The sequence below is a fragment of the Typopeltis vanoorti genome, chromosome 4, assembly GCF_054136105.1.
Source record: "Typopeltis vanoorti isolate ZY-2024b chromosome 4, IOZ_Tvanoo_1.0, whole genome shotgun sequence".
In the NCBI taxonomy this organism is placed as follows: Eukaryota; Metazoa; Arthropoda; class Arachnida; order Uropygi; family Thelyphonidae; genus Typopeltis; species Typopeltis vanoorti.
Window position 1 is genome coordinate 82,173,946 of NC_143552.1, and position 22,473 is coordinate 82,196,418.

General features: G+C 36.0%; 1 protein-coding gene across 1 annotated transcript in view; it reads left to right on the forward strand.

Annotated features, from left to right (window-relative positions):
- Positions 1–22,473, forward strand: part of LOC150107452 (uncharacterized) — a 133,536-nt gene that overhangs the window by 9,338 nt on the left and 101,725 nt on the right. The window contains exons 2-6 of the mRNA XM_090391302.1: positions 2,909–3,016; positions 4,575–4,667; positions 4,797–4,910; positions 9,716–9,905; positions 14,779–14,877. Coding sequence (XP_090247428.1) covers positions 2,909–3,016; positions 4,575–4,667; positions 4,797–4,910; positions 9,716–9,905; positions 14,779–14,877 — 604 coding nt within the window. The remainder of the gene's footprint in view (positions 1–2,908; positions 3,017–4,574; positions 4,668–4,796; positions 4,911–9,715; positions 9,906–14,778; positions 14,878–22,473) is intronic.

Genomic DNA, 22,473 nt, shown 5'->3' on the forward strand with positions numbered 1-22,473 from the left:
TTAAGTATTGTTTAAATGCTTCTCATGCACTTTCGATATTCTTTCGATATGCACTGTCGATATATCTCAACTAATATATCCAAAAACCACAAAGACCTGTTTCCTTCTAATTCAACAGTGAATTTAATTTAAGGGTGAATGTTGTTCAGGAAGATGACAAAATCTTCTAATTGTGTAATAGTACTGGGCCAAATGATAAAAATATCGTTAACATATCTTCGCCAAATTTTTGGTTGTGTTCCTTGATGTTGGAGAGCTATTTTTTCAAACCAATCCATGGATAGGTCTGTTAACATAGGAGAACAGGGAGAACCCATTTCTAGTCCTTTCTTGTTTTTTTTACAGCTACCATTATTCAAAAAACGTTTTTAAACGTGAAAAAAGGTACTGTTGATTTTAGTTTATTCATGTTATTTCCTGATGAAGTGAAACAAAGTATTTTCACGAAACTAGTCGAAATAAAAATATAGTTCCTATTTGACATCTTTGTTTGTGGTTTTATTCTGAAAAAAAAGTTCGAAAAATATATTATTGTAAATAAAAAAAAAATAAATCAGCTAACGCCTTTATTTCCTTATAGGGAGTAGGCGAGGCCTTTATACCCTATCTAGCTTTTGGAGACCGAACGGGCAGTTCAATTTAATCCTTTATTCAAGTGTAGACAAACAAAGTTATCGCTTGAAATATCCTCACGACTAGGCTACTCGTATATAAAAGCTAATGACTTCACATTAATTGCTTTAGTATCTCATAATGCAAAGCACACTTTCTTTCGACATGCTTAATGCTAGGCATTATGAGAGGATAGCTACCGGGCTGCTGCCTGGCAAGGATTATATGTAGTGCATTGAAGCCTGTTTTACAGTGAGGAAGTAGGACACAATGTTAACAAACTATACCGCTCTTGGTGTGGAAATATGCTGTCATTACTGCTATTTTACCATTTTACCACCACCATTATTCAACTCTGCTGTCTACGAAGCATCTTTTATTTATTATTCGAAAAGGAAAAATGACCTGCACAAGTGATTCTAGCAACATATTTAAACTTTTAAATATATTTATATCTTGGAAACTGAAAGTGTGAAACTGTTCAAACTATTTATGGGACAAATCTTGGATTTTGGAAGAAATCCCGAGGAATACGAGTATGAAGAGATTACTAAATTTTTAAAGATTTTTTTTTTACCTTTGACTTGCTTATTCAATTCCATTTAATAAATATATTAAATACATATTTAACATGTGCAAATTATGGTGCTATTTTTCGTGTCTAGATGATTAATAATATTTGAAGGCACTTTCTAGATTAATATCAGAACATTAAGAACCCTCAATTCTGAAAAGATTTATGAATGGCCCAACATCAATGTTCTTATTCATCAAATGTGTTGTTTACATCAATTTTTGTAGCACCGCCTATTGAAAAGGTATGGCAAGTTGCTTAGCATGCTATCACATGACGTTTATTCTTTTCTAAATAGATCATGATATATGGCAGAGTTTTACTTTTCGGAAGTGAGAGTGAAACAGTTTTGAGAGAAAGAAATAGAGAGAGAGAGAGAGAGAGAGAGAAACACAAAATTTCTGAATTTTCCAAACACTACATGGAACATATGTCATGATGCAATACTTTACACTCCCTTCTACTTTTTGGAATACTGCATAGCAGTGACATAATTAAGAACCATTCAGGAAGACCACATAAGTGAGAAAGACAAGCATGTACTGAAAAAACTTTTTCTTCTTCCGTCATGCATCAGTAAATTCATTTATGTCTAATCATCATTATTGCTGGAACTGATTGCCATATTAATTCGAGTAATGGCAATCAAAAATATCTGACTGTTTATCAACATTTCAAGTAAAATCCTATCAGAGGATTGTGAAAACAAAAAAAAAAAAAATTAAGAAGCACTCAGGTGTCTTAATAATTTTTGCAACATAGTACCTATCATACTGAGCATGCGTCACCTTTGACAGAAGTCGTCTTAGTATGTTAACAGTGGAATACAATTAATACTTATTCGGATTGTTAAAACTGTCGTCAAAAGTAACGCATAATTTCGTATACTGATTTTGCCTTGACTTAGCACCAGTATAAACGCTATATGTTAATAAATAAAAAATGTAGCAATATCAAAAGTTATAGTATATTTGTTATTATGTAAGTTAGTGTATATTTTGAAGCGGTGATATTCATTATGTGCGATTAGCTAATTCTGCTGCGCTCTGAAATGAAATAATTGAAGTGTTTTTTTTTTTGTTTTTTTTTTGTCATCCTCGATTATATCCGCTTAAGACACCCACAGAAACATAGACAATACAAAGAATATCTTAATAAACCAAAGGAACTTACAAAATTTGTCATACTATTCATAATGTTTGAATATTTGAAATATATGGAATGCATATGGTGTCAGCGTAGCCTTATAAACGTTTTCTATCTCATAAAGCTAAACCACGAAAAAAGGCATACATATCACACGTATTCTGGTCGCCGGCTAGAGGAACACAGGATCACTGCTCTTTGGTTAATCAATCTTTGGCGCAAGCAAATGGGATTTTTTTTTCTCTATAAACTCAGTTTTTAACCCCGCAAAAACTGACAGGAAAAAAATGGCAGAACACTATTTCGTCAACAATGCTAGCTATGGTTTAGGATTACAAGATAGCAACAGTTACTGCCATATTCAAAAAAAAAAAAAAATGTTAGGGCGAAGAGCTCTATTTTCTAATTTTAAGAATAAAAGGCGTTAGAAAATTTATTTATTTTATGGAATATCTTATTCTTTTAATTTTTAACAATAATATGACTGAAATGAAAGCGAGCGAATTCTTAATAAGATAGGTAGTCGATAAGTAGACTGTTTCAATATTAAAAAAATTCTTGTTTTTCCTCTTTTAGGATGCCTACCAGATGAATTCCAGTGTTCCAGTGGTGAGTGTATCCTTAGTTCTAATCGCTGTGATCGAAAACGTAATTGCAAAGATGATTCAGATGAGATGGGATGCAGTAAGTATCAATGCTTATTTATTTATTTTTTCGTTATGATTCAGTCATGTACTTTATTATTGTACGTATATAACATTAGCAGGAAATTAAATATGTTTTTATTAAAAGTTTACACAGCTGTACTTAGAAAATACATGTTTGTGCAGGATTATTGCCTAAAAATTAATCTAAGCTAGCCTTTTCCAAGAGCTAACATAACTGGGGACCATTTTTTTTACTTATAATTTTTTGCAGCCCAGCGCTTCTATATACATGTATGTATTACATATATATGATGTTTAGTGAATTAAATAAACAAGTGTTGTATTCCAGTAAAATATGTGATATTGAGTCAAAAAAGCCTAAAAAAGGCTTTTTGCCTCTTGTAAGTGTATTTTGTAAGTGCGTATGTACGTACTATTAATCTTAAATCAAGTAATGAATAGTTACACATTTCAGTCGTTTATTTTATTATTTTTTTATCATTTCTAGCTTGATTTTTTTTTAATCGATCGCTCATATATCATATTCGAATTAAATTTTCCTGAGAACTGATATTTTCGTTCAAAGGACTGGTAATGGCCACGGATCACACTTTGGGAAACAATATCTAAACTAACTTGAAGTTCTATATAAACAATAAAAAACCAGCAGCAATTCATAACTTTTAGCAATTTTTAAAAAATGTTTGATTTCACTTCTGACCATGACATGTTATAGACCTAATATATTAGTATCAATCAGTGGCGCACTCAGGATTTAATCTTGGAGGGGGCCGAGCACTCAAGAGTTAATCTTGGGGGGGGGGGGAGTTCAATAGACGATTTGAGAATACACACTACGCATTGCATACGAGATAGACTGAGCATCTGCAGTGATCGCCAATACATGATACCCCCTGATCTCCTCTGGCCCGGCTCATGCAAATGAAGTGACGCCCGAGCACTACTTCGTTCGCCTTGAGTTCACAGCGGCCAGATTTCCCGAGCGCTATAGGGTATTCCCACCTTATGGAACCCTAATTCATAAGTAGCATAGAAATAGAGGACACGACACAACATAAATTTTTTAAAAAATAAAATAAAATTTTAATTAGGAAAATATTTTTGGAAATTTTTCTAGTGTTTTTGTTTTTTTCCTTTTTCTTTTGGAGGGGGCCAGGGCCCCTTGGCCTCCTCCCTGGGTGCGCCAATGGTATCAATACTGAGGATGGGCTAAGGATTTGAACTCTAGAGACCAAATATGCCTTTTTTTTAGGTCACTTCAGAACTCTACTAAGCAAGGTAATACTTTCACGCTGGTGATGAAATTTGTCTACCATTTCAAGACATTTACGAGTATCCATGTTCACGGTGTAGGTTAGAACTCACCGTCAACATGGTTGGAGAGCAAGTATGCTCTCTATTTGGCCAACCACGCCGGCAACTGAAAATTGAATTATTTAATAGGGTATCTGCTCCTGAAGAAATCTAACCCAAATATAAAGGTGATGCATAATTAAATAACAAGTTTGTTTGATGCCATAATTTTTTTAGTTAAGGATGTATCTGATTTTTATTTCAAAATCTTCTGTTAACAGGTTGCGCCGATTATCTAAAAGCCATATCCCAACCACAGAAAGTGTGCGATGGAATTGTTGACTGCAATGATTATACGGATGAAAAAAATTGCGGTATGACAAACTTTTTTAAAAAAATTCAGACAAATATTGAGGTTTTTCAATACATTAGTCGAATTTACCTTAAACTTTGTTTAGAATATTCAAAAAGCCAAGTCTTAATGTCTTAATATTTCATTTCAGCCTGGTGTTCCCCCAGTCAGTTTTTATGTCCTGGAACTAAACGGTGTATTAATGTCAGCATGGTATGTGATGGTATCTCGGACTGCCCTTTCAGCTCTGACGAAAGGCATTGTGGTAGTAACAGTCTCTTTAAATCCATGCACATCTTTTTATCTTATATTTATACATTAACTGCTTGTACAGATTATGCATGTGGCTGCATTTCTTGTAATTAGATTTGAAATTGCAATGTTTCTTATGTTTCTAAAGAAAATGATACTTGTGTTTTTATTTTACTTTATGTTGATATTTATTTTTATTTATCAAATGCACTATAAGGATTAATTTACTTTTAAACTTTTATATTGTCTCCACCGAGGGTGTCAAACTCGTTTGGCTTTGAGGGCAGGACTGAAGCAAAAACCAGATAGCGGGCAGGATAAGGATATAATGGGGGTTAGGCAGATATAAAATTATTACATAAAATAATTTGTAAAACTAAAAAATATATATATATATATATATATATATATATATATATATATATATATATATATATATATATATATATATATATATATATCATGGCCCCTACATCCTGAAGCGGGCCCCCCTACTTATCGTTCAGGTTAATGTGAGCTCAATCAGAATGTGCTCCGCAAGAATAGAATAAGGCACATTTGTTCTTTTGTAAAATGAGAGTTTTTACGCCGCTTATTTTTCCACGCATATTTGCGCCATTGTCGTAGTCTTGTGAACGGCAATCTTCGAGAGGTATACTGTTTTTTCCAGAGTTGCAAGTATTTCTTCAGTTATTTTTTCTTCAGTTTTTCCAGTAAAGTTCATGAATTCAATGAAACGTTCATTGATTTCAAATTCGCTTGAGTCTTGGTTTTGCGATATGCATCTGAAAATTAGGACGTTTTGTTCATTGTGAAAGATATCTGATGTTGCGTCTATTATTTCCGTAGAAAATTGCGTCTCTTCTTTGGTCTAGAATAGTTTGGAGAACTTAGCCCGCGCAAAGGTCAATAAACCCATTTTGCAAATTCCACGACAAGTAATGTGCATATCCTTTCATGCTTTTATCTTCCATCTGATTGCCGAGATGTTGTCGTGTAACTTCATCGTATTTTCCTATCAATCCTAATATACCTAAGAATTCCCATTATGAACATCTTCGTGTTCTCTCCTTGAAATGCTAAATCTCTGGATGATAAAAATAACGTTACGTCTACATTCCGTTGCAGAAGTGCTGTCCACTTATTTGTTTCACATTGAATTTGTAGATAAGTCTTTATCGATTCCATGTCCTTTCAATGGCTGCAAAAGGGATTCCCAAGCCAGATATTGTTCTCTGTGTTCGTGCAGAGGCAACATATCATACAACTTTTTTTTTCCAAGGCTTATTTCTAGGCGAAAATCCTTCTTGGACTAAACTGCTTAAGTTTTTGTTATTAGAGTCGCAAAAAATACGACATGGCAGACAATAAAGAGTTTCTTTTGATACACTCCATGTTAACCATTCTCTTGGAAAATGTTCTCTTTTTCTTTCATCTTTCGTTTTCGTATAGAGCAAAGAATCTTGAAATTTCCTACCATTAAGATCTCTTGGCAATTCCTTATAAATCTTTTGGAATTCTTGAAAGCTGATAGTTCGTACTATGTCATGCCGCATGTTGTTTGAGATTATTCTGGGCCAAGTACTAGGGTCATCATATTCTATATCAGATTTTTTCAACAGGGCCTGCAACTGAAGCATCAACTGTATCATATTCTTCCATAGTCACTCCTTCTGCAGGTTTTTCACTTGCGGCCTTTTCTTCAGTTGCAAGAAGTTCATATGTAACAGTCGCTTAACTTTCGACTGCTTTATACGTTTCGATTTTACACTGATATTCTGTTTGGATTTCAACGTCACAAACATTATCACCACCTTCACTATGATCAGTACTGGGAACTATGTCCTTTTCTTTTTCAGATTTCAAAAATTTGGTTATGAATTGACGACTTCGCGATGCTTTCGATTCTCTCTCGGATTTAAGTTTCCTCTTATGTTTGCTCCGGACTTATGTTTGACTTTGAATCAGCCATTGGGATTTTATTTATTTTAACTAGAACGTCTTTGCTTGCTTGAAAGCAATTTATTTAAATATTTTTAATATCTGAAATTTGTATAATCTGAAAAGAAATAATAATTAAGTTTGTTTCATACAAAAAAATCATCACTAAAAGAGCTTTATACATTCTTTTATTTATTAACTAACAAAATTTTAATTCAAATAAGACAAATTCTTCTCAAATAAAGAATTTTGTAGAAAATTTTCAGTTTCTTGAGATCAACGTAACCAACTAAAACTATCAAATAAAGCTTTTTTCTTTTACGAATAAAATAAAATTCTCTCAGCATCCGTAGCACACGCAGCGTAGGCACCGGTAGGGTATAACGTCGGCATTGAAACGACAGCATGCATAGAAAGCGAGACGGGCGAACGAAAATCGAAAACTAAAGTAAATCCTTTCGAATAGGAAGTTCAGAAGAGTAACCATAAGTCTGAAAAGATGGATAATGGGTTGGAAACGATTGCAAAAGCTAGTAGTCCCTCTCGGCACATATTCATTCATATTTTATAAAGTTTCTCTTTGTCTTTTGTTAGTCTCACTTAACTGTCCGACCTGACAAGACGGGCCCCTAGGCTAGAGCCCTGTCAGCCCCCCCCCCCTTTTGTAGGGGGCCATGATATATACACACATACATACTTAATAAATTAGTATATATTAACAGAATAATTTAAAATTAAAAATATATATATATTTGTTTATAAAATTGAGCTGAGGGCCGGATTGAATATGACACGGGCCGAATCCGGCCCTCGGGACGTATGTTTGACACCCCTCCCCCGTGGGCTACACATTAGAAGGAAACGAAGAGGTTAAATGATTTGCAGCAGTGTAAACTATGATTTCAAACCTCCCTCCCCCCAAACCCGAAGGTTCCAATAGGTTCTCTGAACTGTTTTATGCATTTAGATTTCATTGAAAAACAGGAAATGAAAGATAAGATTTCTTCCCTCCTCTCCTAAAGACCGGAATTTGATACAGTGAAGAATTTGCTCATGGATACAGTATATCAGTATACTATTATTATGCAAAATTGCAAGGGATAATATAGCAAGCCAAGTAGCTACTTGTCAAAATAAATTTGCATTCAGTTATCCCATATACCTGTATGGAAGTGATATTTGCACTCCTCAGCGCTAAGCCGCTCAAAGATATACTTAAGCTTAAGTCTAGTCGCCAACTAGAGGAACTTTTAATAAGCTTTTTCTCGCCCGGTTCACAAGTTAGTCGATCTCTGGCACGGGCAAGCGGGTTTTTTCTCCCGAAAACTCGGGTTTTTCGTCCCGTAAACTCAAGAAAATCAACCGTAACCCACACTATTTCAGACATTATATATATATATATATATATATATATATATATATATATATATATATATATATATATATTGTGTTATGGTCAGCAACCACGACAAGGCGGCACTTCTTGAGCCATCTCTTCACCCTAGGCTGATTAAATTAGTGATAGCCTTGAGCCAGCCATCTCTGATTGGCTACCAGTGGCGATTGAACTGCCCACTCAGTCTTCAAAAGTTAGATAGGACTAAAACGGCCTCACCTACTCCCTATACAAGAATAAATGGTGTTAGTTGATTTTTTTTTTTTATCCCATATGCAGCTAGTAAGGTTCTTCTTGCATATCGGCCACTGAATTAGAAACTTATTTAATACCATGTCGGAGATCCTTTAGCCCGAATTACGAGCTACAGCATACCAGGCATTCACCAGACAGTTCTTTAACTGGTTCATATTTGAGGGAAGAGTACTTTACTCCCGGATCTGTTTTTCATTTCCATACATTCACATTGGGGTTCGGATCAGGTCTTTGTGGTGCTCAGGGAAGATGGCGAAAGCTGTTGTCATGCTTGCTGAACCACTGCTGAACAATTCTGGTGTGATGGAAGTAGTATTGTTGTCCATGAAACAACTGCCACCTGCTGGATAAAAAGTCAACATTGCAGGATGGAATCGATTGGCAACAATGTTCAGATATTCCTTGGAGGACAATTGACCTCCCAACAATGGAGCACAACCTGTTCTGTAAAAACAGAACATGCTCCACATCATGACACCACCTCCAGAACCTTCGTGTTTATAAGGCAAGCTGGATTCATTGCTTCATGAGCTCCGTTCAAACTCTCTGCCTATCACCAGTACAGAACAAGGTATACCATGACTTGTTGGACCACGACTTTTTTTTCATCTTTCAGTGTCCAGTAATGCAACTGCCAATACTGATTCTCTTCAGTTCACATGCATAGTTATGTGCAGTATAGGTTATGAACATTCTTCATTAAATGCTTTGGTCAACTGCTGAAAAATAACCTTTTCAGATGATGGTGATCTTGTTGCTGACAGACTATCTTTTTGAGAAACCAATAAGCTTTGCTATTTTCAAAATCGTTGCTTCAACCAGATGGGCCCCACAATAAGCCCTTTATTGAACTCCAAAAGATCCTTTGTTTTTCCCATTGTGATGAACACTACTGACAATTACTGACAGCAGCATTCTTAAATAGTGGCGTAGAATGCATGTTGATGCATGTGACCAAGTATTTTGCATATACACTGCGTACGTGATGTTTATGCACATCAATTAAAAGTTTCTAATTCAGTGGCTGGTATGTGTAAGAACCTGCTAAGAAATGCACAGGTAGCAGACATAGTGCATAACTGCTATGGCAAAGCTGCTAAATCCTTAGCTGCCTTGATACAATAACAAGCAACGGCAGCAATAACTGATTGCCTGTGATTCTATTTCAGTATTAAAGATGAATATATGTATTGCATGTTGTGATTTACTACAGCTTCTTATTGCAGTGAGACTTGCTCGTAGTGAGGCTGCAGCTAGCCATCATGATTATCAGAGCGAAGGATACTTAATGGTTCAGAAAGAAGGAAGATGGGGAAAATTGTGTCTAGCTAATCTTGGTAATATTGCTAACACTAAAATTGTGAGACAAAAGCTACAGGAAATGGGACGCGCTGTTTGCAGTGCCTTAAATTACAGGTAGGTAAATTAATCTAAAATGAAGAAACATCTAAAATTTAAGTTAAATTTACTTTTTGAATAAATAAATATTATTTGTTTCTTAACAACTACCAACTTTTTTACACTAATTCTAGCCATACAGATTCTATGCATCACAACAATGATTTAATCAGAGGTTGATTTGAAGAGAGTCAGGGTAGGAGATAACAGAGCACACGGAATTGAGAAAGTGGAATATAGCCTTTGTTCAACATCAATTTTCTCTGCTATACATTTGCTTTGCATATTGTTGGTGAATTCTTTCATACCTGGAAAAGGACATGCTAATAGTAATGCAGGGGTGGCTGGTGCATAGGCACTGCAGAACTGCAGCACCCCCAATTTTTATCGATATATAAACATATTTATTAATTTATTTATGTGCTTGTAATATTTAATTTTATCATCAACAGTCCTATACAATTCTCTTATTTTATAAAAAATAATAAAAATCCATCTTGTAACAATTAGGTGGGCGACGGACGCTAGCAGCACTGTTTTTACCACAGTGTCATATTGCTACGCGCGCAAAAATATGCACGTCATAGTGAGTTGCGAGCTATTAGCGTAATGCGGCACTGTCCGTCGCCCAGTTCCACTGTTGTTTATATGCAGTTTATGCCAGTAGTAGGGTATTATTGTTATTATTATTATTACATAACACCTCCAGGGAGTCCAAAGACTCATCGAGGGAGGGCACCTACTCTACAACTCTCTTTCCACTAACCGCAACTACCATCATCTACACCAACGCCATCTGCCACCACTAGATTTTCACATACAATCACAAACATCCATGTCCACAGCGGGATTTGAACCCCGCAGCCTTTTGACTGGAGAGCGGATACTCTAACCACTAGGCCAACCAGGCCGGCATTCTGAAGGCATTTTTCAACCAGTGTTTGTAGTGCTTATCGTGTTTACTCTGTCTCTTTAAATATTTGGACATTACAATTAAATCCTTTAATTGTAATGTCCAAAAATTGTAAATCCAATCTTTTAATTACAATTAAAGGAATGGATTTTATTTTAAAGTAAATTTGAATTATACTAAAATATTTACTATATTTTAAAGTAAATTTGAATTATACTAAATTATACTATCGATAAAATTATGCTATGATTTTATCGATAATAAACAATATTTTTTCATGAAACAAAACAAGAAGAATATTTTATTTTTAAGTAATTTTGAATTATATCAAACTGTATAATTTTATCAATAATAAACAATATTTTTTCATGTTTAATCTTTTTAAAATTTTTACCATAATTTTGATATTTTATTCAAACACTAACAGTGTGTATGCATATTTCGAAAGTTGCAGCGCCCCCACGATTGCAAGCCACGAGCCGCCACTGTAGAGATGTGATATTATTATTATGTTTTGACACTTCCAAGCAGTTAGGGACCCATTGAGGGAGGATCCTTTTCAAATCATACAGTGCCTAAATATTTATACTTCTCCTTGAAAACATTAAATGAGGATGTATATTTAAAATGCTTGCTTGCAGCTTTGTCCATTCACTTGTCATCTGCTATGAGAAGAGAAAGGACCTCATGTAACTGCAGACCATGCCTTTACTCAGCTTGAAAGGATGATTCTTCCTCTACCTGAGCTACAAAATTTCCTTGTATCTGTATGATACATACAAGACGATAAAGATCCTTTTATCATCATATATTATTATTATTCAGGCCTCCATGGAGTCAAAAGACTCATTGAGGGAGGTCCCTCCTAGGAAACATTATATATTTTTATCATATCAAGATATATATTTCTATCATATCCCCTCTCCTGTTCCTCAAATGTTGCAGGATCACTTCAACCTGTCTTCATATGCAAAATTCCACAGGCCAGATATCATGATAACCTGGATCTTTTTTTTTATTAGTTCCTCATCTCTATGGAATCTGGGCAGCCATATCTGAGATAGCATTCCTGTTCTGGTTTTGTAAAGTGGGAGAATAACCTTTTTATTACATGTTAGCTTTGAAATAAGGTGGTTATTATTTTTAACATTACAGTTATCCAATGTGATTACTTAACCTGTTAGCAATATGACCTCTAAACTTTAACTCACTGCATATTACCACCCAGACCCCTTGCTCCCTCAACAACTTTCAGTCAACATAATGCCAGCAAAGGTTGGTCAGTTGGTAGAGCCTCTGCTACTAATGGCTCATGCAAAAAGTTAAGTAAGTTTGAGCATGATTAGTAGTTGGAAGGGAATCAATTGTTCGATGCTGTTGGCACACTCTCCCTCGATGAGAGTCTTTGGACTCCTTGGAGGTGTCGCATAATAATAATAATAATAATCTTCCATCCAGCAAGAACTAAAATAGTAATAGATAACGATCTTAGAACAGGTGAATTTAACAGGTGTCATTTAACTACCTAGGATGTATGATCACATATGAAAATGAAAAAGATATAAACGTAAAAATTGCAAAATATTTAAAAATAACAGGTGTAATTAACTCTATATTTAAACCAAACCTAGTTCAAAAACAAACCAGACTAAAAGTGTACAATATATTAGCCCTACCAGTCTTAATGTATGGAAGCAAAATCTGGACAATAAAACAAAAAGACAAACAAAGATTAATAACAGCAGAAATGAAGTTTATGAGAAAAACTGCAAAGTATACCCTATTCGATCACAAAAGAAATGAAGAAATTATGAAAGAATTAAACCAAGTATCAGTAATAGAAAAAATTAAAAAATATAAACATAAATGGATGGAACATGTTCAAAGAATGCAGACAGAAAGATTACCAAAACAAGCCTTAAAGTACAAGCCATTAGGAAAAAGAAAGCCAGGACGTCCTCTTAAATGATTCAACGATAACTTCTAAGGCCGGAACAGGCCATGCTAGGCCTAAATCCTTGATACGCATGATGATCCATCCTTGTACATTTTCTACACTATGTAATAAGTTTTGGACCTGTTTGTCATTTTAAATAGATACTTTGAGAAGCATCTTCAGTTTAGAAAATCACCAGAAGTCCAATGGTGCCAAGTCCTGGCAGTAGGGAGGATGTTCCACAACTTAAAATCCATTCTCTTTGATAGCTGTTGAAGCAAATGTGCTCTTGTGGCTTTGCATTGTCATGTTGAAAAAGCAATGTCTTTTGCTCGGCACAAACATTTTAAATTATTATTATTATGTGACACCTCCAAGGAGTCCAGAGACTCATTGAGGGAGGGCACCTACTCTACAACTCTCTGTCTTCACCACTCAATCCACCAACTACAGTGAACCGCATCACCTACACCAATGCCATCTACTGCCAACCACCACCATTTTCACAGACAATCACAAACATCCATGCCCATAGCTTTTTGGCTGGAGAGCAGATATGCCAACCACTCAGCCAACCAGGCTAGCCTGAATTCATTGTTGTTTTGATTTTGTCAAGGTCTTCACATAACTTTTCAAATTTATTATCATCCCTTTCATCATACAGTCATGATGAATGTCTTCATCATGACTGTATGATGAAAAAAAAAAAAGAAATCTGTTATCTTTTTTCCCATTATTATCTAGTTATCATATCATCACTATTATCCCAAAAAGATAATCAGCATGCACTTTTGGTGGAGGGTCGAGATTTAACTTTTTTTGTCCCTTGGTGAGGTAGAGTTGCCTCAATTAAATAGAGATTAAATTTTCATTTTGGGATCATGACAATGTACCAAGCTATCATCCCAGTCATGATTTTGTAAAAACCTTGTGACATTGAAGCAATTGGGAATGAACCATCTTGTCCATTTCATTTTGCTAGTCAACTGACATGGCACCCAACATAAGAACATTTTGTTGTAGCTCATTTCTATAATGATTTGGGTGGCTCATTATAATCCATTGTTTAACTTTGGTGCTAGTGATCTCTGTCTTATTCACTGATTTTTTTCTGAATAACTTCTCAGCTTTCTGCTTATGGAGCTCATCTGTTGCAGGTTTTGGCTGCCCAGGTAATAATTGGTCATTAATGTGAGCTCTATCATTGCCATTTCTTGTTCTTCATGATTGATGACCTTAATATAGTACTAATATCTACATTTTCTTCATCATAAAAATCCTTATAATTGGTTGAATTTCAATAGCATACATTTTTTGTGCATCGAATTTGATTAATTTGCACTGCTTTATAGACTGATAAACTTGTAAAAGATACATTTATTGTGTATACAGTAATGCAAGAAATGCAACTTTTATCATGCACCATATACTTCACTGTAGGGGAGAGATGAAGGAACAAAACAAAACACATTTCAAGGTCACTCCAAGATAAAAGCAAGTACTATATGCTTGGAGTATGAGTGGGGCATTCACTTGATATATTTCACATGAGGGGCATCCCAAAAGCATAACTTTTGGAATGCCCCTCATGTTCTGTTGTTAGAATGCCCCTTTGTGAGAAACGGTTAGGAAAGATCACTATACCAAGTTCTTGGTGTAGTAGTCTTTAAGCAAAGAAGTATGTATTCTTAACCAAACATAGCACTCACTACTATATAGACCAGTAATGTACATATATGTGTGTGTGTATGTGTACATGCTTGTGCATGTATGTGGAGTAATGAGAAGTACAATGTGAATTAAAGTTTGCTATAATTTTGTTTGAGATTCATATCCAGTTTTAGAGGTTACATACAGTACTTATTGGAACTTGATACTGGTAACATCTTTTAGCTGTGTCTGTTGTATTCAAAAATTGCATTAACAGAATTTTACATTGGCTATTTAAGAACTTAAGATGAGAACTTATAAAACTGAAACCTTTTTTTTTCAGAACAATTTGAAAAGTATAAGTAATAAATGATGTTGTTTTTAATTTGCAGAGAGCTAGTCACTGTTACCCAAACTATAGATGGAGATGACACTAAATTTGCTTCATATTACGAGTTCCTTTCGACAGAGGGTTCCCAGTCAAAATCTAAGTATGTATATCGATAAGTTCTATAATAAAAGAATGTTCATTTACTTAACTACAGCTTTGCAAAATTAATTGCAAAGTGACACTTTGCAATTAATTATCATAAATAATTATCTATAATTTAAAGACTATGTATGTAGCATTTAAAAAAGAGAAATTAAATGTTGAAAGTTTATTTTTTGCTTGGTTAGACTATAATAAATTTAGTTTAATCCTTTATCCAAGTGTGAGCAAACAAAGTTTGCACCTGAAAATATCTTCAGGACTGGGGTAAGGTAGTGCAACACTGGGCAACTCGTAGCAAAGGTGGACCAAGCTAACATCACTCCTATCTCAGTATCTCCCATAATGAAAAACACATCTCCTTGCGGATATGTATAATGTTATGCATCAAGGGAAGGGCCACTACCCAGACTGGTTTCAACCTTTATTGAGGTCTCTTCAGTGGGAGCATGTGTAATGCATAACATTATACATATCTGCAAGGAGATGTGTTTCGCATTATGGGAGATACTGAGATAGGAGTGATGTTAGCTTGTTCCACCTTTGCTATGAGTTGCCCGGTGTTGTACTACCTTACCCCAGTCCTGAAGATATTTTCAGGTGCAAACTTTGTTTGCTCACACTTGGATAAAGAATTAAACTAAATTTATTATAGAGAAATTAAATGTGGGGATGAAATGGAGGTAAAGTACTACAGAAAAGAATCAAAGATAAAAACAGAGAATAACTATGATCTGGATTAATTATGACTGGAGTAATTATTTCAAAGAAATATGAAACATATTTACCAGTGATAGAACCATGATATAAAATGTCGAAGAGAAATATAATCAAGAGCATATTTGAATCATCATCATTAGTGTTCTGTCTCTTGACAGGTCCAATGGTATATATCTCAGCAGATTCTCTTTCTCCAATTTCCTCTGTCTCTTGCTTCCTCCTTCATTTCTTGATATCCTCTTGTGCCCATTATATCATCAGGCATCATTTAGTTGTCTCCTTCCTCTTGGTCGCTTTCCTTCAATTTTCCCTTCTAATTATTCTTTTCAGTAAACCATCTCCTCTTAATACTTATCCTATCCAGTTATGCTTTCTTCTTTTTATGGTCTTTAGTAAATTCCTTTCTTCTTCAACTCTTTGTAATACTTCTTCATTGATGATTTTTTCAGTCCACTTTATTTTCTCCATTCTTCTCCATAACCACATTTCAAATGCCTCCAACATTTTAGTTTCTTTCTTCCCAACTGTTCATGTTTCTGACCCATATAAGGTCATAAAGCTCCAAATATAACATTTAATAAGCCTTTTCTTTAAATTTTTATTCATTGTATTAATAAACAAATTTTTCTTGCTATAAAATGCATATTTTCTTTTGTTAATTCTTTCTTTTATTTCCATGTCACATTTTCTATTTTCTTGTATTATACTACCAAGGTATTCGTATTGTCTCACTTGCTCTACACTTTCTCCATTCATCATCACCTTGACACTTCCTGGTTTCTTGGAGACTCTCATCACTTTTGTTTTCTTTGTGTTAATTTTCATACCATATTTCTTGCATATACTTTCAAATTTTTGTATTAGGTGCTGTAGTTCATCTTCAGTATTAGCTAATATTTCTTGATCATCTGTGAATCTAATATTTTGTATTGTTCTTCCTCCAATAGTAATTCCTCTTTTCTCTTCATCAAATGCTTCTTTTATCATTTCTTCTGCAAATATATTGAAGAGCATTGGTGACAGGCAGCATCCCTGTCTTACACCTCTACCAATCACACATTTTTTAGTTTTTCCTACTTTTGTCTTCATTATGGTAGTCTGGTTCATATATAATTCAGCCATTAACCTGCGGTCTCTCCAATATAAACCTATTTTGCATAACACTTCCATCAGATTTTCCCATTTCACATGTAAAATGCTTTTTCAAGGTCAACGAAACATATATAAACTCTTTATTTACTTCTATATTCCTTTCGCATATAGTCCTCATTACTCCAATTGCATCTCTAGTTCCTTTGTCTTTTCTAAATTTGAATCTCTGATATTCATATTTGAATATCAGGGATAAAAACAATTAGAACCTGAAATATTGAAAGCACCAGCCATCTTTAGATTTAGATATCAAAAAGTGGTATGTGGAGGGGCAGAATCAAGGCGAAAACAGGTGACTAGTGAGGGTGCGACAAGGTTCATTGTTGGGACCATTGCTGTTTAATTTGTACATAAATGATATGGGAAATAGAAATGAGAGAGGACTTGAAAGTATTGTTAAAGGTAGCGAAAGAAAAGAGTGACAGAGTTAGAATGGTTAGTCTGTTGCCGCGGTATGACAGAGAGGAGTTTAGGAGGAGGGCCATAATCGCAAATGACATTATGCATAGGTTATGCAGACAGTGTGGTGTGGAATTCGTGGACGTGTGGAATGAGTTTGAAGGGCGAAAGGACTTATACAAGATGGATGGCCTGCATTTGAATGGACTTGGTGTGCGGAGACTGGAAAGAGAGTTGCTGAATGAAGTGAAAATGGATGAGCAGAACCAGGGAAACTAGAACTACCAAGGAGGGGGGGGGGAATGGATATGCAGGCATCAGTGAGACAGATGAGTGTAAGAATGTATATAATGTACCCGAGCCAGCACTAAGGACAAAAAATGGGAATGGGTCATTTAGAATAACGCATCAATATAGGGATGGGACTAAGGGATCACTGCATTTCATGTATACTAATGCTAGGAGTATTAGGAACAAGAAGGAAGAATTTTTGGCCTTGATTGGCTCTTCCTGGCCACAGGTTATTGGCATTAGTGAAACATGGCTGACGGAAGATATAGTTAGTGGGATAGAATGTGTAGGTTATAGTGTGTTTAGGAGGGACAGAGAGAATAAAATGGGGGGAGGGGTATTATTGATGATAGCTGATGAACTGCAGCCAAGGAGAATTGAAGTTGTATTGCAGGATAGTGAAAGGAGCTCATTTGAGACTATTTGGTGTGAGATTGAGACTGGCAGAATAAAATATACAGTTGGGTGCTGCTATAGACCAGGTGATGGAATAGATGGTGGAGATAGTATGCATAGGGAAATTGATGAAATGAGTGGAAGGAGGGTAATTATTATGGGGGATTTCAACTATGGTAACATTGATTGGAAGGAGGAGAGGACACATGTGAGGAAGGAAAAGGATTTTATTCAATTATTAAGGGATAACTATCTGAGACAGCATGTAATTGAAAATACTAGGGGTGTGAGAGTGCTTGACCTGGTAATAGCATCTGAGAATTTGATTGTAATGAATATGACCATGTTGCCACTTATTGGTGAGAGTGATCATAAGGTCTTGACCTGGGAAGTGGCTAAAGGTGTGGAATTTTCGATTAAGACAGGGTATATGTGGAATTACTGTGCTGGCAAGTATGACAAGCTTAGGAGATTGCTTGGATCAGTGCCATGGCATGTACAACTGCAAGGGCTGGACGTCGATAGAGCATGGGAAGTGGTCAAGGAGCATTTACAGGAGATAATGGCTGATTGTATACCTAGGGTCCGAATAGTAAAACAAGTAGGGGTTAAATGGATGAATAACACCATTAAGCTTGAGCTGCAAAAAAAGAAACAACTGTGGAGGGAATTTAAAGAAAGGGGTGACCTGCAGGCACACGAACGGTATAAAGTGCAGGCCAGAAAGGTAACGAGTGTGTTAAAAAAATAGCAAAAGCGGATTATGAAAGGAAACTAGCTTTGCAAGCAAAAGAGAATCCCAAACAGTTCTTTCAATATGCTGCAAGCAAGAAAAAAACTGTACACGGCAAAATGATTTTAAGGAATGACGATGGTAAGGAGGTCACTGAATCAGTCGATATAGTGGAGTTACTGAGTGCGCACTTTGCAAAAGCATATCATCCAGGTGGTGACATTGAAAAAATGAAGGAACCATTAGTTTATACGGGAATAGTGATGAATGAAGTCAAGGTGACTAGTCTATTACAGAACCTTAATGTGAACACATCTGTGGGATTGGATGGTATACCGGCACGGGTCTTGCGCGAAGCGGCTAAAGAATTATCAGTGCCCTTGACCATGTTGTTTAATCTGAGTCTCAGGTCTGGTTTAGTCCCGAAGGTGTGGAAAGAGGGGAAAATAGTTTCACTGCATAAAGGAGGATCCAAGACTACGGTTGCAAATTACCGACCGATCAGTATATCAGGAGTCGTTGTCAAGGTCTTAGAGAAAGTAATCAAGGGAAAAATACAGGAATGGATTGATGAAAACGAGATACTGTACAGGGGACAGCATGGCTTTGTGAAGGGTAGATCATGCTTCAGTAACTTGCTCAAGTTTTATAACAAGGTGACGGCTGAACTGGATAAGGGAAATGGGTTTATAGTGATACTGCTGGACCTGGCAAAGGCGTTTGACAGGATACCACATGGAATACTAATCCTTAAACTACAACATATGGGAATGGATATAGGATTGGTGAGATGGATAGGTGGTTGGTTGATGGAGAGATATCAAAGAGTAGTTTATTCAGGAGTAGAGTCCAAAAGACGGCCTGTGACTAGTGGTGTGCCCCAGGGCTTGGACCACTGCTGTTTAATCTGTTCATTAACGATATAGGGAAGGATCTAAGTGGAACAATTCATTTGTTTGCTGATGATGCAAAGTTGGGTAGGGCAATAGTGAATGCAGAAGATGTCAAAGTCTTGCAGGATGACTTAGATAGATTGGAGTTCTGGGCTAAGGAGAATGGATGTCAATTTAATGTGACAAAATGTAAGGTTATGCATTTTGGGGTGAAAAGATTAGCAGCAGTATACCACATTGGTGGAACTGTACTCCAAGAGATTGATGAGGCCAGGGACTTGGGAGTGTTGGTGGATAGGGAGATGAAGTTTAGGGGGCACATTGCAAAAGTAGCTAAATCAGCTCATCAACTCACTTGGTTGTTGAAAAATACCTTGACGAGCAGAGACAAGCAAGTTATTGTACCTCTGTACCGAGCTTTGATAAGACCTCATCTCGACTACTGTGCCCAGATTTTGTCACTTCGGTTCCTTCTTGATGGGGAGGAGGTGGAGAGGATCCAGAGGCGAGTGACTAAGATGATAACAGGTCTATGGAATGAACCATATGAGAACAGGTTGAAAATTTGTGGGTTGCAGAAACTAGTTGATAGGCGGAGGAGGGGAGATATGATTGAGACATTCAAATTGCTAAAGGGATTCTATAGGATTAATTCAGAGGATATTTTTGAGATCAGGACTGGTGGTGGTGGGAGAACTAGGGGACATCTATGGAAGCTGGGCAAGAGTGTGGTTAGCAGGGGCGTTAGAGCTGGGTTCTTTACTTTTAGAGTGGTAAATGAGTGGAATAAGTTGCCAGAGTCTGTTGTGGGTGCTATGATGGTGAACGAGTTCAAGACAAGGTATGATAGATACTGTGAGAATGTAATCGCATAGTTGTGTGGACATGATGTTTAGTGCCTCCCTCGATGAGTCTAAGGACTCCTGGAGTCGCCTGAAATAATAATAATAATAATAACTTGAAAGGAAATATTCAGTTGTTTGCTGATGTTTCAAAATTAGGTAGAGTAATAGTTAATCAAGGTGATGTGGAGAGCTTGCAGGATAATTTAAATAGGCTGTCAGTATGGGCAAAACATAATGGGTGCCAATTCAATGTGGAGAAATGTAAAGTTATGCATTTTGGGATAAACAAGTTATAAGATGGGTATCACATTGATGACACTGTATTCCATGAAATAGAGGAAGCTTGAGATTTAGGGGAAGTAGTAGACAGAGAGTTAAAGTTTAGAGGACATATTGCTAAGGTACAGAGTATACAGAAGCTCTTTACAGAAAGGACTCCAAAATGACTGAGAAATTTGAAGAGCAGGATTATACACAGGAGCCAGTACCACTGGAGAGTGAAGTGAGCACTGCAACAGTTATCCAGTAAGAAAGCACCAGGAGGAGATGGACCTATTGAGCTGCTCAAAGTTCTTGGAGAAGAGGCAGTTAAAATTTTAACAGATCTATGTCAGCAAATTTGGATCACAACTACATGGCCTAAGGGCATGGAAAAAATCAGTTTATATACCTTTATTGAAGAATGGCGATGCAAGAGACTGCAAAAATTACAGACCTATAGCACTGATTTCTCATGCAAGTAAAGTCTTACTTAAGATCATTCAGAAAAGACTGGAACCATTCATGAAGAGAGAAATGCCAGATGAACAGGCAAGATTTCGAAAAAGGCAGAGGAACAAGAGATCAAATCGCCAATGTGAGATGGATAATAGAAAGAGCACAGGAATAACAAAAGAATGTCTACCTTTGTTTCCTTGACTATAGCAAGGCTTATGACTCTGTAGATCATGTGAAACTGTGGAATGTGTTAAGAACAATGGGAGTCTCAGAGCATTTCATTATACTTCTGAGGAATCTTTATTATGAACAAGCAGCTACTGTCCGAACAGATCTTGGAGAAACTGAGTATTTTACAATAGGTAAAGGGCTGTGACAAGGATGTATTTTATCTCCGTACCTGTTTAACTTGTACAGCGAATACATTTTAAGAATGGCAGGACAGGAGGGGTCTTCAGTTGGAATTAAAATTGGTGGAAGAAATATTAATAATTTGATGTATGCAGATGATACCACCTTGCTAGCAGAATGCAAAGAAGATTTGGAGGAACTTATTATGAAAGTTAAAGAAGAAGGTGCTAAATATGGTCTTAAACTTAACCTCAAAAAGACAAAAGTTATGGCAACATGTGAACTTAATGATTTGAAGTAGATGGGGAGAAAATGGAAGCAGTTAACAATTTTGCCCGAATTGATAAAGATGGTTATTGTACTGAAGAAGTTAGACAAAGATTATTACTCAGAAAGAAAGCAATGACAAATTTAAACAAGATCTTTAAAGATAAAGATATTAGTCTTGCAACAAAACTCAGAATTGTGAAAGCAATGGTATTCCCTGTGGTACTGTATGGATATGAAAGTTAGACTCTGAGAAAGAGTGAAGATGGAAGATAGATGCATTTGAATTATGGGTTTGGAGATGCTTACTAAGAATACCATGGACTGCAAAGCAAACCAATAAATCAGTGATAGATAGAATAAAGCCAGATTGCTCTTTCGAAGCTATGATCATCAAGCAAAAAGTGTCACACTTTGGACATATTATGCGAACAAATGACAGTCTGGAGAAGATTATGATGCTTGCTAAAGTTGATGGGAGCAGGAGAAGAGAAAGACCAAGAATTAGATGGGTGGATGGAGTTAAAGAAGCAACTGGAATGCGCTTGGAAATTCTGAAAGATATGGCCAGGGACAGATCTGAATGGAGAATGTATGCTCATAGAATCACTAGGAGTCGAAAACGACTCGATGGAACATAACAACAAGCCCATAAGATTACAAGTAAAGATAAGGAATTTGTTATTTCTTTTTTATAAGGCCTTGATAGACCTACATCTGGATTACTGTGCTCAAGTCTGGTCCCCCTGGGTTTCTTGGGGATGAGGAAGTGGTGAAGAAGATTCAAAGGCAAGTGGCCAAGATGGTAAGTGGTCTGTGGAATGTTCCCTATC